The sequence below is a fragment of the Misgurnus anguillicaudatus genome, chromosome 18 (genome assembly GCF_027580225.2).
Source record: "Misgurnus anguillicaudatus chromosome 18, ASM2758022v2, whole genome shotgun sequence".
NCBI lineage: Eukaryota > Metazoa > Chordata > Actinopteri > Cypriniformes > Cobitidae > Misgurnus > Misgurnus anguillicaudatus.
In genome coordinates, this window is record NC_073354.2 from 3,972,546 (window position 1) to 3,990,832 (window position 18,287).

General features: G+C 39.3%; 1 protein-coding gene across 19 annotated transcripts in view; it reads left to right on the forward strand.

The window, feature by feature from the left end:
* The window catches only part of nrxn3b (neurexin 3b), a 407,078-nt gene that overhangs the window by 216,273 nt on the left and 172,518 nt on the right, over positions 1-18,287 (forward strand). The window contains exon 1 of one of the 19 annotated variants that reach the window (XM_073855586.1): positions 7,298-8,326. The exons of 17 other annotated variants lie outside the window; for them this stretch is intronic. In XM_073855586.1, the coding sequence (XP_073711687.1) occupies positions 8,092-8,326 (235 nt within the window). In that variant the 5' untranslated portion in view covers positions 7,298-8,091. Of the gene's footprint in view, positions 1-7,297; positions 8,327-18,287 lie in introns of those variants that run through there. One more of the 19 variants, XM_073855585.1, reaches the window with a different exon arrangement.

Sequence of the window (18,287 nt, forward strand, 5' to 3'; positions counted from 1 at the left end):
AGATGACATAATAACATGGCGGATATCAGATTTTGCGTAAAATTAAGATTTTACTTTTAAATTCTGACCAGATACAATACTAATTTTGATGGTAACAATTTTTTTTAATGGCGTTTATCACATTTTGGAACCAATCTCAAATTGTTTATATTATATTATAGTTTATACAATATATGTTGTTAGCTTATTTGGAAGAAATCCAAACTTTCACAATGAGGAACCATTTCATACTGGCTTTAAACCAAGACGTGTTCAAGTTCAAATGCTTTTTTTAAATAATTTGCAAATAAAATCTCAAACATGTAATTAATTATCCATATGTTTATACTGTATATATTTATATTTTGCATATGTTTTTGTAAGTCTTAAACTGCACCTTTTAAGATGACTCAAAGTACCCGGCTGAGCGTGCATTATTAGTTTTAAGCGTCATTATCAAGGAATAATTAACATTGGAATGTCATGACTGGACAATCCGAATCAAGTATTCCTGCGCGCCGTGTAATGAAACAAGCTAATGTATTCCATTCACATGTCATTGCATGTATATATTTTATTGGCAAAATGTATAAGGAAATCAATGGTACAGTAATTTATGTGGTTGTCCAATGAATGTCCTTTGTTTTGAAATTTCTCTGAATAGCAATTCAACAATTTAATCTTTCCATCATTGATTCAATTCAAATTTGAGAGGCCTAGTCAATGTAAAATTGAATTTTACTTCATGAATTAAAGAAAGCCAATTATAGAATTTGCAATGTAGAATTTAACCCACTACTGACACACACACACACACACACATAAATGTGATTATACTGTAGTATGGGTTCAGTCAGGATCACTTTCATCTTTTCTTAACAGTGTCAATTCAATCATATCAGCCTTGTGCTGTTGTTCTCTTTCACTCTGTCACGCAGAGAGCGTTTTATCAACACCCCTCGGCATCTGCAGTCCCTCTCTCTCTCTCTTTTTCTCTCTCTTTTTTTTCTTTCTGCAGCTGTCATTTTCCCAGTTAAAAGAACTGCGTGTTTGTAAAGCTAAAATGCTGTGAGCTGCACCGTAAGGATTAACCGTGCGGATATAAAGTGTGCGCCAATGATAAAGCGATGCGTTTGTGAGCTCGTCTTGGGTTGCAGCATTACGGTTCCTTGAAGCCAACTTTAAAGAACGCTTCAAATTGCGTTTACTGTGTTCCTGTCCAGACTGTTGTTTTCAGAGAGGAGACGTTAATATTTTCTAGCTTCTTGCCACTGTAGGGCTTTAAAACGTATCAAAGCATTCATCCTCATTCGTTAACAGCAAACATTCATTTATTTAATAAGAAGATCACTGAGATGTTTTCATTTCTGATGATGCTATTGAAATGCAACGCTAATCGAAAAACGCTCAGTGGAATTTGAATTACAAAACCTGCAGTAGTTTTGTGAAATGTGGTTTGTAAATAATAAAGTCAACACTTATATGAGAAGCGTGAACAGCTGAAAGGGAAATCCTCTGTGCTAGCTTTTAGAGATCAGCATCGGACGCTTTCAGTTGTTTTTAATAGTCTATTTGATTTGTGTTGGAGTTTTAATTGAGTTTTTTTTCATTGGGGTAATTCAGGCATTTCAGAATAACCGGTTTTGTGAGCTAAACATATTGAAAACGTTTAACTAGAAAACTCAAACGTGTTTGGTACAAAGCTAAAAATGAATTGGTTTGGAGGAGCTGAAATTTATACCAAATGTTGTTTATATACTTCACACCAGGATGCGATGTTTAAAAAGTCACAATTGTTAATAAATCCAAATAAACCAACATAGTTTTCAAATTAAAATTAAAAATGGTTTAATTTTTGTAAGTGTAGTAATGGTTTTTGGTGTATTGATTACTATCAGCAAAACCATGGTTTTACTGCCCTAACCATGGTTTAATTATGTTTTTGGTTGGTTATTTTGTGGTTACCTTGGTTTTTCCACAGCATCCATGTTTTTTTGGTTTTAACTGGAGATTAATTTTTAGCTTGTCCTAACTTAGTTTAACCAGCTCAACGTCTAGTCCTTGATAGACTATCAGACCAGCTACCATACTCCCAAACCATCTTGACCATTTTAAGAAGATACAACTTGTTTTTTCCAAAAATGAAATTCTCCCACTCTACCAGGTAATCCATCTGGTCAACCACCTGTAACAAGCAAACATCAGCTACCATTATAAAATCCAAATTAGTATTTCCAGTGTCGTAAGCTATTGCCAAAGCGGGTTTCCCAAGCATTTCTCCTGCCCCTTCATGCCCCACCCCAGGTAACGTTGTTGTACAGCACGTTCCTCACACGGACCTGCACCCGTGTAACAAAAGTGAACAACACACCTCACACGCTGACAGCAATCACAATCATTTAACATCTGAATACAAACCAAGGGCTGAGAGGCTTTCCAGCTGGAAGTCAAATTGAATCGGCAGGCTGGTTTAGGCGGAGAGTTTGTGCCGAGACTCCTCTGAGATTGATTTTTATTTAACACCAGTGCTTTAAGCAGTCCTCAGAGCCACAGGAAAGAGGGACTCTTGCTGCCACAGATGAAATGCGCTAATGGGACACTATCATCAGACTCCCGAATCATCCAATCAGCTCTTCTTTTCGTTTGTGGAACAACACATGACTCCGTGTTGTTCTCGAAGAGACCTAATGAGCCATCTGGAGAAAATGGGCCTTGTTTGCGAAAGTCATTACAAATATTGTGACTTCTGCAAAAAAGTCTGCAAACTGTATGCGAGCGGAGGAAGTAGGATGGGGAGGGACTAGGATGATTTTATGTATGCGTGGAATCGCGGAGACGGAAAATCTAACCTTCTCTTTTACTGCCATTTTTCATTAGGTTTCCACTAAATAAACCCCAAATGGATTAGACTGCATAGCTCAGATATTTGCTGTTTTCAGACATTTAAGCACATCTGAGAATAGAGACCTAAATAATTTTTACGCCACATTGTCTAAAAATGTTTGGTATTATAAAGTGTGAGCAGACATTGGGAGAGAGAAGAAGCTTGGTCAGACATATGCTGTATACACACCAAAAGCAAAGTGAATATTTGCTTTAGATTACTCGCAGGACTTTTTGTTCGCCTCACTCACACAAATAAAAACACTGCGAAGCGAGAAATGTCTTCACGGACACGTCAACAACAACAACAACATTTATTTCTGCGTCATTTTTCTATTATGGAGACAAAGACTACTCTCTAAAAATTGCTGGGTTATTTTTTACTCGTGTTGGGTAAATATTGGACAGAACACATGCTGGGTTGTTTTAATCCAACTGCTGGGTTATTTTAACCCATGGTTGCTTAACAAAACCCAACATAGGGTAATTTTTAACCCAACATTGGCTCATTTTTTACCAATCATTGGATCATTTTTAACTCATCATTGGGTCATTTTTAACCCAGCATTGGGTCATTTTTAACCTAGCATCTGGGTAATTTTTTTTTACCACACATTGGGTTATTTTTAACCCATCATTGCGTCATTTTTAACCCATCATTGTGTCATTTAAACCCAGCATTGGGTCATTTAAACCCAACATTGGGTCATTTTTAACCCATCATTGGGTCATTTAAACCCAGCATTGGGTCATTTAAACCCAGCATTGGGTAATTTTTAACCCAGCATTGGGTCATTTAAACCCAACATTGGGTCATTTTTAACCCATCATTGGGTCATTTAAACCCAGCATTGGGTCATTTTTAACCCATCATTGGGTCATTTAAACCCAGCATTGGGTCATTTTTAACCCATCATTGGGTCATTTAAACCCAGCATTGGGTCATTTTTAACCCATCATTGTGTCATTAAACCCAGCATTGGGTCATTTAAACCCAGCATTGGGTCATTTTTAACCCAGCATTGGGTCATTTAAACCCAACATTGGGTCATTTTTAACCCATCATTGGGTCATTTAAACCCAGCATTGGGTCATTTTTAACCCAGCATTGGGTCATTTAAACCCAACATTGGGTCATTTTTAACCCATCATTGGGTCATTTAAACCCAGCATTGGGTCATTTTTAACCCAGCATTGGGTCATTTAAACCCAACATTGGGTCATTTTTAACCCATCATTGGGTCATTTAAACCCAGCATTGGGTCATTTTTAACCCATCATTGGGTCATTTAAACCCAGCATTGGGTCATTTAAACCCAGCATTGGGTCATTTTTAACCCAGCATTGGGTCATTTAAACCCAGCATTGGGTCATTTTTAACCCATCATTGGGTCATTTAAACCCAGCATTGGGTCATTTTTAACCCATCATTGGGTCATTTAACCCCAGCATTGGGTCATTTAAACCCAGCATTGGGTCATTTTTAACCCATCATTGGGTCATTTAAACCCAGCATTGGGTCATTTAAACCCAGCATTGGGTCATTTTTAACCCATCATTGGGTCATTTAAACCCAGCATTGGGTCATTTTTAACCCATCATTGGGTCATTTAAACCCAGCATTGGGTCATTTTTAACCCATCATTGGGTCATTTAAACCCAGCATTGGGTCATTTTTAACCCATCATTGGGTCATTTAAACCCAGCATTGGGTCATTTTTAACCTAGCATGTGTTCTGTCCAATATTTACCCAACATAGGTCAAATATAACCCAGTCATTTTTAGAGTGTATTAATGCTCTGTACCTGTTGTTGAAGTCCCAAATATGCCGTAAAGCTAACCGCTCACATGTTTGGGTTCCCAGCAGAATCTAGAGGCATGTCCACAGATGGCTACAATAATTCTCTCCTCCATTTACTGATACAACCGAACGTGTCAAACAGGACATGCACTTCATTGATTGGCTTGCGCGATTCCATGACTATTTTTTGCTTAATTTGAATTGTGAACTGTGCGCGTTCACGGCACCTAATTCATTTGTGTCATGTGCATCGCCCGGCATGAATTTGCGTCTATTCCCTCCTTTGCATTGACTTTGTATGTAATCTACTCACAAAAATCAATTAGCTTTTGATGTGTATGTAAGGAATAATTGATGATTATTCCATACCTGTGGAACATTTTTCAACCAATCAGAGTAAAGCATTCAACAGACCCGTGGGAAAAACACCATTAAAACAGAGGTAAGGTGCTGACATGAATGCTTGGGAGTTCTGATGTTAAAGCTACAGTCATTTTCCTCTCTATCACCATCTCTGTTTGAAACAAGAATTTACTTGTCGCTCTACTTATTTACATTTGTTGAAAAACAACTGACATTTCCTGCGAAATCTGACCCGACAGCTCTACATTATTATGACAACCATAATTGTGAATCAGGTTAAGGTTGTTTATTACTCGAATACAGGTTTTTGTTCATTTTTACCCCAAAAAAGTCAGGTTCAAGTAAAACATTAAAGTAGACTCATTAAAGCAGACCACATCCTTCCCTCCTGTGAAGAAAATGAATTTCTCATTACCAAACTGTTGAAGGTGAATTATGAAGTAGGTTTGGGATCACACGGACCATTTAAATGGTCGGGCAGTGAGTAATCACGTACTGTAGCTGTTTTTTAATGACTTAGTGAATACCTTACAACGTTTGCAGTGTTTTATGAATTAAATGTTGAAGATGGACAGACAGGTGTGGAATGAAATTAATGTGTAAGGAATATTTGATGACTGGTCGTTGAATTATTTAAAAATAATGCACACCCATAGTGTTAATGCGGAACGACGCAAAGTGTATTATTTTCGAATAATTCAAAGGAGTCAATTATTCCGCTTATATCACTGTTACCACAAACATTGTTCTGGTGCATATTTTAAGACATTTGACAAGTTAGGTGTGCGTTTTACAGAAAAATAATCAACACCCATGGAACATTTCTCGACCAGTCAGAATAAAGCATTCAACAGCTCCTGGTATAACTACCGGTAATGATAATTAATATATAGATTTTTACATAAATGTTTCCACCAATATTTAAAAAAGGAAGACAATTGGTATTTTTTAGTCCTCAGTACCCCTAAACACACGTTTAAGTGTTGACTACTTGATGTAGAGAGTTGACTAGCATGTTCTTGTTTGGAGAGATGGGTCGCGGTGACTTCATCTGGACTCTGAGCTGTGTTCATTTCCTCTTTGGTTTATGTTGCATGAGCACAATGAGTAAACAAGCTTAATCTTCGGCACACAGATAAGAGGCTCTCATCTCTCGTCATGAGCCGCTATAAAGAAGACGTTCGTCAGCAAGGAGACTGTGGGTGGTGACAGTTTGAAATATGATGAATTAGATGTTTTTGGGTTTAGGCAATTTTACACGATTAGTCTCAGCGAGATCCACTTCCAAATTTTCTGCGAGAGCCAGCGTAGAAAACTGCTGCTTTAAATGAGGAAAGACATAACTTTATCAGTTTGATATTGCAGAAGACATCACAGTTCGACCCGTCATGTTAAAAAATAATTACTGCGTTATGAGTGGGTAAAAGACATGTCACTCTAAAATGCTTGATTCTGATTGGCTCAGAACTAATAACATATAGACATAAATATAAATGACTTTTATCAACATATGACATTATATTTACAAATGATTAAACCAAAAGCAGGTTGTAATCGCGAAATAAGCCCCTTCAGTGTGATAATTATTTACACCGTTTTGAATGTTTCTTATACATTTCTTCAGAAGTATTATAAATAAAAATGTAGTGTGTACAATCTGATTTGGTTGGAGCTTCATAAGAATTTTTTTCATGTTTAGAGATGTTTAGAGAGAATAAAATGGTCAAAATATGTACCCGATCTGTCACAGTACCCTTTAAAAAGGTCCTAATGTGTACCATTATACATTTGGTACCAATAGGTACATCTGAGGTACTACTAAGAACTCTTTATGTGTAAAGCTGTACTTTTTGTAAGGGTACTGTCTGAGTGACAGACATGACAGACCTGCAAAACCAGGCAAGAGGTGTGCAAGAAACACCTGACATATTAAGGAGATCTCCTTTATCATTTTTCTTCACTATAGGATAACTGCAAACCTTTATTTGTTGCATTTTCCAGTGGCTGGTTCTCCGAGACCGCCTGTCTGCCGAAGCGGCGACATTTGTTTGTGTCTGCCGAAGAAATGAATATCAGCCTGTATCAGATCTGTGTAACATTATACGTATTATGAATCTCTCTTTCGCTCCCTCCGCCTCTGTGGGCATCCGAAACACGGAGCAGATCTCTCAGCTCATATGACATCCTTATCACCAAGAAATCCGATTCTATCGCTGCCTGCGAGGCATCTCTCGCGTTCTCCCCGTTTCTCTCGCTTTTCTTTCACTCCTTTCCTCATTCTCACATTCTTCTCGCTCGCCCTCATCTATACGCTCCCTCTCTCTCTCTCTCGCTCGCGCGTGTTCTCTCTTCCTCGTGATTCAAAGCCTGCTCACTCCTCTGCAGAGGTAGCCAGCCCTCCTGATTTGCTCGCCGCTCCGGAGCGATTTGCATAGGGCTGGCCCACATCTAAGCAGCTCCCGCCTCCTCTTCCACATCCATCCCGTCGTCTCCTCTTACTTTCACCTGAGTCGAGCCTCCCCCGTCCATCCCCCCTGCTCCTCTCTCCCTCCCTCCTCTCCGGCAGCATCTCTCTCGGAGTCTCTTTTCTGTCTCTCTTTCTTGCTCTGAGACTGGTGAAGGGGGGTTTGGCATTCGATATCTGTCAAGACTTTTGGTTCATTGGCTGTGTGTGTGTGTGTGCGGACGCCAGCGCTGGAGAGGGAAGCAGCTCTCCGTCTCAGTTGTGGAGAAAGCGGGCAGGACCTCACGGAGTGGCGCAGGTTACCGGTTGCTGTTCGCTTCCAGAGATGAGTTGGGTCAATAAGGGATACGCTGCACTTTGATTCTGTCTCTCCAAGGAGCAACTGAAACATCTGCTGGGACTGAGGAATAACTATATTTGCAAACTCTTTCAGGACCTCTTTGTCAAACCCTAGGATTTTGCATTGGATTTTTGGCAATATAGGTGCTTGCATTCCCTACCATGGGATCTTAATGGGCATCAGGTGCAGGTCCACACATTTGTCTTTCCCTCCCACCCACTGAAACCGTCCACTTCTGCAGCTAGGAGGGGGCGATAACCATGCGCCCCCACTCCGAGACCCGAAGCTCCTTGTGGCTCGCCCGCGTCCTGCCCCTGGCCGTAGGGTGTGTGTTTGGCACCGCGTGGGGCTTGAACCCAGATAACCCCCCTGTCCTGTCATCCTCCACGTTTTCTCATTCTGAGACCCAGCATCACCATCACCCGGCAGAAGCCAGGCATCACCCGTCCCCCGTCTCCATCTACCGCTCTCCCGCCCCCCTGCGAGGAGGCCACGGTGAGTTTTTTTTCTCTGTTGAGAAGTCATGGTAACTACTGAAACTAAGAACATCAGTGCTGTCAATCATTTCATTCATCGTCTCTTAGCTCTGGTCACTGCAATTAAAAAACTTCACTTGGCCTGCCATTACAGTGTTTAGATTTCTAAAATTTAGATATGTTTAAAATGCGATATATTATATATTTATTTAACGTGTACTCATTGTGCCAAGAGTTTGTCTACCCATGTTTAAGTGCATAAGGCACAGGTGATTTAGCTTGACTACATTCACACAGATCAAGGAGTTTTTTTTCCCCCGTTTCTATCGGGAGCGATATAGCAGATGGGGGTGACAGGAGGGAGAGAGAAAAAGAGAGAATGTGTGCATCACTAATCTGATCCTGTCAGGTCGTCACCACTAACACATTCCAGACCTAATGAGATTCTACCCCTCTGTCCCTTCTTCCTCCATCTGCTTGTGTGGGGCATCTCACTTCCTCCACCCGAACGGATGTGACATCCCGTCTGCAAAATCTCACAGCGTTTGGGGAAAGTGTTTCCAAACTGCCTTGGTGTCTTTGCGGTCAGACATTTGTTTTGTGCGACCACCAGGGGTGTTGCAGTCATTATAACTAAGTTGTGATGCGTCCTTTCAAATTTTGGAAGTTTTTACCTAATTTTTTTTTAAAACTTGGGCACTTTCAAATGTTACACATGACCCACAGTGGCCGCACACCTTGAAAGTTGTCCAAGTGCTTTGTGAGGTCCTGTTGGGTATCATTTAAGTGATGCTCTGTCTGATATCATGTGAGGGGATCTTAACACAAGTCTGTACATTTTTAACGCTAATTGCGCAAATGTTACACACCTTACTGGAAAATAACATTAAACGGTTTGAACAAAAAAAGTTTTCATTGCCATCTATATGCCTTTACTCACATCTGGTGCTGTGTGATGCAAGTAAAGTTAGTACAGTATACAAAACAGATAATGAAGACAAGGTTGGTTACATCACTTTTTTTATCATTTTATTGATTCCTCAACTGATTTCCGAGTTCATCTTTATGACCTTGGTTCATTTCAGAGAAAATGTCCAATAATAAAGCCAACTGTATTCATCGTATGTCACATTCTTGCACAGAGTAAAACAGCTTTTTCTAGGTCACTGATATGACTTTCATCTCATGCATTTCATGCACCCGCACAGGATTTTAGGCATTTTTCAGTCGTACTTTCTTGTTTTTTATGCATAAAGCTTTCTTAATGAGAAATGTGCCTCTTGAGAAATAAAGAAATAAATCTAAAATGAGGAAAGTGTTTTGTAAATGGTTTATAAAATTAAATTTTCAAAAAGCAAAATCTAATAACCTGATTAAGGTTAATCTTAGTGTGTGTGTGTTTAGAGAAGGAGGGTCTTAGATTGCTCGACTGTGTTGAAGTTAACTGGAGTCAGTGAAGCAACAGTGATTGGGATTGAGAAGAGGAAAAAGGCTCTTTCTCTCTCACCTTCCTGTTTGAAGACCGTCTCTGTCCTCTGGGATGAGCTGCTGAGCCTTGCCAGGGCTGAAAATGAAAAAGTCACTGTCAAGAGAAGAGATAGACACACAACAAACACAGATCAGGTCACTTGTTACACTCTCTTGGTCAGTTTAAAAGCTGCACAATACGTCTCTACATTTGAATCATTTTAATACGCTTTATTTTCGTCTTGTTAAAGTGCAAACATGTATAAATGAACAAACAAACAAATAGGTAAATGTATTTTATGTTTTCCTTCAGATTTTGGTTCAAATCAAATCAATCTTTATTTATAAAGCACTGTAAAACAACCACAGTTGACCAAAGTGCTGTACAGAAAATATCTAAACATAAAGTCATGCAAGACTTATAAAACAAATTAAAATTTTAATAAAACACATGTCTAGTGACAAAGGCCAAAGAGCTTTTTGCACTGGTTGTCAGTAAATAACATAAATTTAAATCTATAGTAAGTTACTGGCAAATATATTTGACAGTATTTAATGTATATGCATTTTATTTTACCTGCTATCATTTATTCTGTTTCTCTGTTGTTTGTTTTCTGGGAAATGTCTGTTTATGAAAGACTACACTAGGATTATCACAAGATTTAAGGTTACCAGACCTTGTGGGGGTTCAAGTTATTTAATGCATTCTGACTTATTAACACTGTCTTTTTCACGTGGCTGAAAACGCCCGGCTGCCAGCTTTCTTCAGCTGAGCGCTTTGGTTGCTGTGATATACTTCTGCTTTGTTAATCAGTCGTTTGGTCGCGCCAGTTGTTTTTTGTGATATCAGTCCCGCCCCTCCTTCACTGTGATTGGACGGCCATGTGAGAGCTGACATTGACAAGCTGAGCTCTTCATACAAAGATGAATATTTTTTAACTCTCGGCATTCAGCGATGAGCGCGGCTAAAGCGCAGAACGCTGGCTTTCAGTGCGGAAAAAACTGCCAGCTGCTGGCTTTTTTGAAAAACGCAGTGCTTCCATTGGAACCTATTGAAAACATATGCTGGCCGCTGGCGTAAAAGCTTTGGTGTGCACGCCCACTAAAAGTTGGTTTCCTAATGCTAAACATAGGCAAAGTGTCAAAAAGCAGTTGGACGTATGCCGAATGCACTTTGCCAAGGTTTGTAAACGTTTCAGAAAGTTTATTCGAACATGGAAGATTCATACGTTACAATCTTGTTTAATTTCTTTTATGGGCAATTTCAATGCAGGAAGTACAGTGGAAGTTCTTATATGGGCACTTTAGCTGGAATAGTGCAAGCACACACCAACCAAGAACTGACACGAAATCAACGTCACCAAAGAAGTGTGTTGTTGTTTGTGATAGAAATTTAAAGGATAATTCCGGTATTTAACACTTTGAGTCTCATTTATGGTTTGTTTTGGATGAACTACAGTGATGGACACTGAAATTTTGACAATGGGTCGTGTCTTGAGTTTTTGACTCGTTTAGAAGCGTCTCTTGACTGCTTCAGAATGGAAGTCAATGGCCATGCACAAACATGTCATTAAAACAACACTTGACGTTCATTTTCGGAACTGTGCTGCTCACCGAGTGGTTCGTGGTGTTCGTTGATGATTAAAGACAAGTTGTGTAGCGAAATACAGTTTCTGTCGTGTTTTATTTGGCATTTTGTAAAATTCCATTGACTTCTCTTGGAAGACTCATTGCTCGCTGATATATCACTTCGCCGCCGGGAAACAGAAAAGGGTCTGTTTACATGTGGTTGTAGTTTTTTTAATCGGTTTCTCTCAGAATAAATTTTTCCCATATTTTTAGGCCTGGACCAGAATATTCGAATATTCGTTCCGTGGGTTGACATTCGATTTTCAGTTTTGAGATTCGAATATATATATATATATATATTACAGCGTTAATGCAGAGCTTTTGCCAAGCAGGAAGTGCGCTTCACGCTCCCGCTCTATAGGTGGCGCAGAGAGACCAACATCCATAGCCAACAGCCACCAAACGGCCCCAGTGGAAGATCGCCTCAAACGGAAAACGCGCTTCCTGCTTTGGCATTCACGCTAATAGTGTTGTAAATAACGTTCAGTTTCTTGCAAAAACTGATTGATTTGCTTCACAAGACGTCAATATGTCACACAGAGTTATGGGGGATTACTGTTGCATTGGATATATATGCTTTAGCTGTTAAAGTGTGCGGATCTGTTGACTTGCATGACGGAGCACTGGGGTTTCTGCAAAATATCTTATTTATTGTTCTGCTGATGAAAAAAAAACATATTGGATGGTGTAAGTGTTATAAATAAACTTGATTTTGAAAGTATGCTACCGTTTTATTACAGTTGGTTGGACTATGTTCATTCATGCTTCAGACTCAAATATAGAGCGGAAGTATATACGCGGTTGTGAGGTATCTGAAAAAATAGTTCCACTTTAGCAAATAACACGGATTAAAATCATATATTGCGCCAATATATTTGTTTTTAATCATCAACGAACACCACGAACCACTCGTGAGTAGTACAGTTTTGAAAATGAATGTTAAGTGTTGTTTTAATGACATTTTGTGCAGGTCATTGACTTCCATTCTGAAGCAGTCAAGAGACGCTTCTAAATGAGTCGAAAAGTCAAGACACGACCCATTGTCAAAATTTCTGTGTCCATCACTGTAATTCATCCAAAACAAACCAGAAATGAGACTCAAAGTGTTAAATACCGGAATTATTCTTTAAGCTTGTTCAGCTTCCCAATGAACCCAGCCTTATGGAAATGGATATAGTTTTGTTTACTGGGTAGCAGTGAAGTTGTGTGTGTTTGTTTAACACTGGATTTTGTTAAAAGGGGGGTCCCAGACGCGTTATGAGTCGCAGGCGGAAAGTAAAACTGCATCAAATGTCTTTTTGTGTTTTGTTGGCAATCAGCATGTAAGTGCATATAATGTAAACAGTAAACACCATGAACATGTAGTAAATCATAAGATAAGATTTTTTGGGCTGCTTGCTTGTGATTCGCTCCGCTCGCTGGTACACCTCCAAGAGCTCAGATTTTTTCGGAAAGAATCTGTACAGCTGATCTGTCTTTTATAAATCTAATAAAACTAACGACTCTTTGGAGATATGAAGGATGTATTACTACTCTATAGCTACTCAAGATTAACATGAGATAAGCAGTAACAGTGTGTGTTGTGAGCCTTAAAAATCCCAGTTTAACCCCTTGGTAATATCTTTTGTAGGTCTGAAATGTTCTGGAAGCATCGTATCAAATCACTCTTACGGACAACATTGTTGTGCAGGGTCAGTTAAACACAAACAGACTTTACTCAGCCATTTCTAACAGCATTCAGGCCTTTGCACGGTTCTTAAAGAGCACACACACAAACACATCCTCGCTCCATTTCTGTGCCCTCCATTTTAGCCTTGGACAGGAAATCAATGGGCGCCTTTGTTTTTGCTGCTTAATTATGGAGGTTATTTTAGTTTTTTTGCCGTCGTCCTCTTTCCCTGATTGACTCTTTATCTCGGCGCAGACACACCTGAATGCAGCTGCCCATCTGCATGAGGAGAACGCAGGGCTAATGAAGAAACACAAGCCAAATGAGGCCTGCCATTTCTCTCTCTCTCTCTCTCTCTCTCTCTCTCTCTCTCTCTCTCTCTCTCTCTTCCACACACAGCTATGGAAAAAAATGAAAATGTACCGATTCTTTCCGAGTAAATTCGAACCTCACGAGTTTGCAACATAATCAAAACATTATCCCACTATCTTTGGATAACTTCTAATTCACTATTCGCTATTCCGGATAAAGTGCCCATATAAGGACTTCCACTGTACTTCCTGCACTGAAGTTGCCCATAAAAGAAATAAAGCAAGATTGTTATGTATGAACCTTTCAGTTTCATAAAAAAGCTTTGCAAAACTTGTACGAACCCTTGCGAAGTGCATTTAGCACAGAAATACTTTTTTGACACTTTGCCTTTGTTTACCATGAGGAATCCAACTCTTTTACTCTTTTAATAATCAAAATGAATGAAATAGCAGTATAGTTAAAAACATTTGGTTTTTTTATGGAAAGGTTGACATTTGCATAGAATTGCTCTTATCACTAATAGGCTTTGCGATGTCATGTTATTATGCTGATGGAGCCGAACATAAAATAGTCGAACGCATCTCATAATTATCCAAAATAAAAGTGATGTTTATTCATAAGAACACACCCCTGCTGATCGTCGCCACATCTGCGATGCAAATTCCGGTTGGGATGTTCAAATATCCCCTAAAGCCTGCAGAAACATGCCCCGCTTTACACGCTATCCACGCAGCTGGTCAGATGTGTTCCCATTGAGTGCTTTTTAATGGAAAATTGTCGAAGGCTCAACATAGTCACCGAGAACTTTATCGGCGAGGAAAGCTTTCAAAAAACATTCATTCTGCCTCAGCTGCGATCGTGTCAGGGACTTTATCCGTGCTAACGTTGTACGCTTTCATTGCATCGGTTCAGACATCAAATTTGTTACACTGCCGAGAATTGGCAGGTTTTGTGACACCAAAATCATCTCATGCTGAAATATGGTGTTTATATACACCATTACATGACAGGCCTATAAATCACGCACCAAGAGCGTCTCACAGAAGCCATTTTCGTGTTTGTTTTAGTAAAGTCCTGCAGACCTGCTTAAACCGTGTAGAGACCAGCAAGTGCCTATTGTGCGTAATGTGCAATCTGTCGACATGCTTTCTAAAGTGGGTAATATAACTCAAGGTGATGCCGCGTTATGTTTATCTGCCGGTGTCTTACTGTAGGTGTTAATTTGGTATATAGGCCCTTAAAGTGCTTTCTGAGTGTTACTTTGCCTTTTGTTATTGTTAATTATGACAGCTTGTGAGATTTTGTTACTAACTGGGTGTCATCAGAGCCTTTGCTTTGTTGTAAAGTCTGAGATATTAAAGGCACCATAAATGCATTAGCGATTACTCGCGACTCATCTCTATGAACTGAATCGATACGCTGGTTAAGTGCAACACCTTTAAAATGAGACTCTGGAGTTTGGCCTCAGGGCTCGTTTTTCTCAGCTCAGGTGGCTGCTGTCTGTAAAGTCAGAGATTGATTTTGCTCCCTGGTGGCTGCCAATGGAAAACAATATTGTTGTCAATGTCTATCTAATTAGCAGGGTGTGTGCAGGCTGAGGTGATCTTTTACTCATTAGCGGGTCATTAAAGAAACAACCCACCTCATCAGTTTTTTTAGGGTGGAGTGTGTTGTGATGTCTTATAAGGATTTCTCACTTTCGCTATAGTTTCGGCAAGTGATGTGCACGTTCCTCAGCGCACGTTTCTGCGGTAATGCTCTCATGTCTACTTCAGGCCGAGGCGAAACAGCTAATACGCTCGCGAAAATGCAGTGTGAGGATATTGAGGTGGGATTTGGCAGGGTCTCACGGCAGACACAACAGCAGGCCTCGTAAGAGGGGTGGCAAGCTGCCGTAAAAGCCAATAATGTTGCAACCTCTGAAACGAACGATTTCTACACCAGTAAACGACTGCTTGGTTGCCATAGCGATGGGGATTTTACTTGTACCTTCCCTTGAGGTTTGCAGCCAGGCTAGAAAACCGGGTCGTTATACAGCAGCAGCAAGTATGTGGATTGTAGTTGAGTTGTGAATCACGCCGTGATCTACTTTAGTCGAGTAAAAACCTGTAAAATGATTCAATTTAATCAACCCCTATAGAGTTTAATTAGCCTAAATGTTATTATATGGGGAGCGGGTACTTTAACCCTATAAGAGTTGATTTGATTCGGATAATTCGACGGTATGTAATTGGATTAAATGACTGCATGTGGAGAATGTGAAAGGATGGGTCGTAACAAGCTTTAGGTTGTCGCCCGAATAAGCACTGTGGCTGAATCCCACAACCCTTCATCGAGACGACCCGCTGAGTACTGCCTGGTATTGTCAGTGTTAAATGTTTTGAATGTGTTGAATGTGAATACTAATTGCAATAATGGCCCCAATTACTATATGTCACAGAAGCATTGCACGTAATTATAGATTGTCATCGCAGCGATAGCCTAAATTTCGAGCTGGTGGTGCGATGAACTACCTGGACTTTGGGTTTTCGTGCCCGGTGTGCATTATTAGCCGCTTTGAAGCGTTTGAGGATGAGTGACAGAGAGGGGTAAAGGTCGTAAAAGTGCTGCGCAATAGATGAAGATCCCTATTGAGACTGATCCTCTCTTGACCCTTGCCTATTCCCTCCGGTGTAACGCTACAGTCGAGACTAAATGATGTTCTCTAATTATTCCTCGGAGCTCCACTTGTGCTCCACTTGTGTCTCTGCCAGTCCTTTCTAGACTATGAAAACCTCCAGTTTTTCTGACCTTATTCGTCCCAAAACCCTCCATATTTAATTTTACGTTTTACACCTGTGGTGTAAGTTTTAACAAACATTTTTAAATTAAAATGTTTAAAATATAAATAAAGCGTGAGGCTTGAGTCAAAGTAATCTGTCAACCTTGTCTATGGAAGCACATAAATGGTTTGCTTATGGTTTGTGTTATGACAAGTTTCAAGTTAATTTGTCATGTACAGATGTCAGTGATACATAATGATGTTTGTATACATTGAAATGCTTGATGTGAGGCTCAGCCATTCTACAGCAATACCGTATAAAATGTTAAGTAAGACAGAGTTAATATAAAGATACACCTAGAAAAAATGGTCAAAATATGTACCCCTGGAAAAAAGGTACCCCAAAAAGGTTCTAATATGCACTATTCAGGTACATACTGTATGTATTTGGTATCAATGTGTACCTTTCAGGTACGTATATGAACTCTTTAGGTCCAAAGCTGTATCTTTTAAAAGGGATCCGCCCCAGTGACAGCTGGAGTACATATTTTGACATATGACAGTGTTAAAGGGGTCCTATTATGAGATTTTTTTTAAAGATGTAATATAAGTCTTTGGTGTCCTCAGAGTGCGTATGTGAGGTTTTAGCTGAAAATACCCCACACATAATTTATTATAGCATGTTAAAATTAGCTCTTTCTAGATGCGAGCAAAAAAAGTGCAGTTTTTGGGTGTGTCCCTTTAAATGCAATTGAGTTGATTAAATGCAAACACTGATCGCCATGATGGTGGTTTGTTAAAATTGAAACTCAATTGTGCTGACAACTATTTTTTTCCTGATATTTTTCTCTGCATTAAATGGTTGGATAGTGCAGATAAAGCGGTGATATTATTGTAATAAGACGTATTACCTACATCACAAAACAGGTGAAATCTGAATGACCTATTTTTTCACATGCTTGCAGAGAATGGTTTACCAAAACTAAGTTACTGGGTTGATCTTTTTCACATTTGTTTAGGTTGATAGAAGCACTGGGAACTCAATTATAACACTTAAACATAGAAAAAGTCAGATTTTCATGATATGTCCTCTTAAAGATATATCTAAGAAAAAGATTTGTGATGTGATGTGACATCTAAAAATTCATTTTATAAAATAAATCTCATAGAGGACAGATTCTGAATATACATTATTATGAATTTATATTATGTTTGATGTGCTGTTATGCAGATGGATAGTTTGGACCAATGGCATTTCACAATGGTCGGGCTCTCAGGCATCTCAGACAATTTCAAAATAAATAGATAAATACTGTATAATGAATCCAAATAACTTTTAAGGCCTTATTTAATCTTTGGAATAGTTTGTGTCCTTGATGTAAATAGAAAAATGTGTAATGGGATTAAATATCCCACTTACTGAGCTCAGATGCAAATGATGCTAAATGCCATCACATTCAAAAATGGTGCTAAATAGAACTTAAAGCTTGTAATCATATGGGAACCATTTTTAGCGCTACAGAGCACCTATATAGCACCTATATTTAGCACTAAAAATGGTTCCCCTATGATTACGAGCAAGTGAACCACTTAAGTGCTGTTTAGCACAATTTTTTAGAGGGTAAGGTAAGGTAAGGTAAGGTAAGGTAAGGTAAGGTAAGGTAAGGTAAGGTAAGGTAAGGTAAGGTAAGGTAAGGTAAGGTAAGGTAAGGTAAAGCCTTGTTTATACTCAAGCCGTCCGGATGAGCGCGTTGGTGCGGCTCCACATCCGAAAATGACCGACCTCGAGGTAATTCTGTCCTAGCAGGCAACCCTGTGATGTATCTCTTTGATCAATCCATGCAAAACAATGCATATACTATTTGTATGACACTCTTAAAGTAAAGTATGGAAACTTTGCTATCAAAAACACGAATTATTTTACATATGAATCAGAATTATTGTCTTATATTTGTATTGAATGAACCACTGAATGAGGAATAAAATACAAACCTTAAGATCTCTGTATTGTTTGTTTATATCAAACTCTGATGTTACAAGTACCAGGGCTGTTCCAGCGAATGATTTCTATCCTTTACTTTGTGTTGGTTTTGGACTTGATTGCTCTCGGCGCCCCCTGTCGTTTTAAAGAATAGTGCGTCA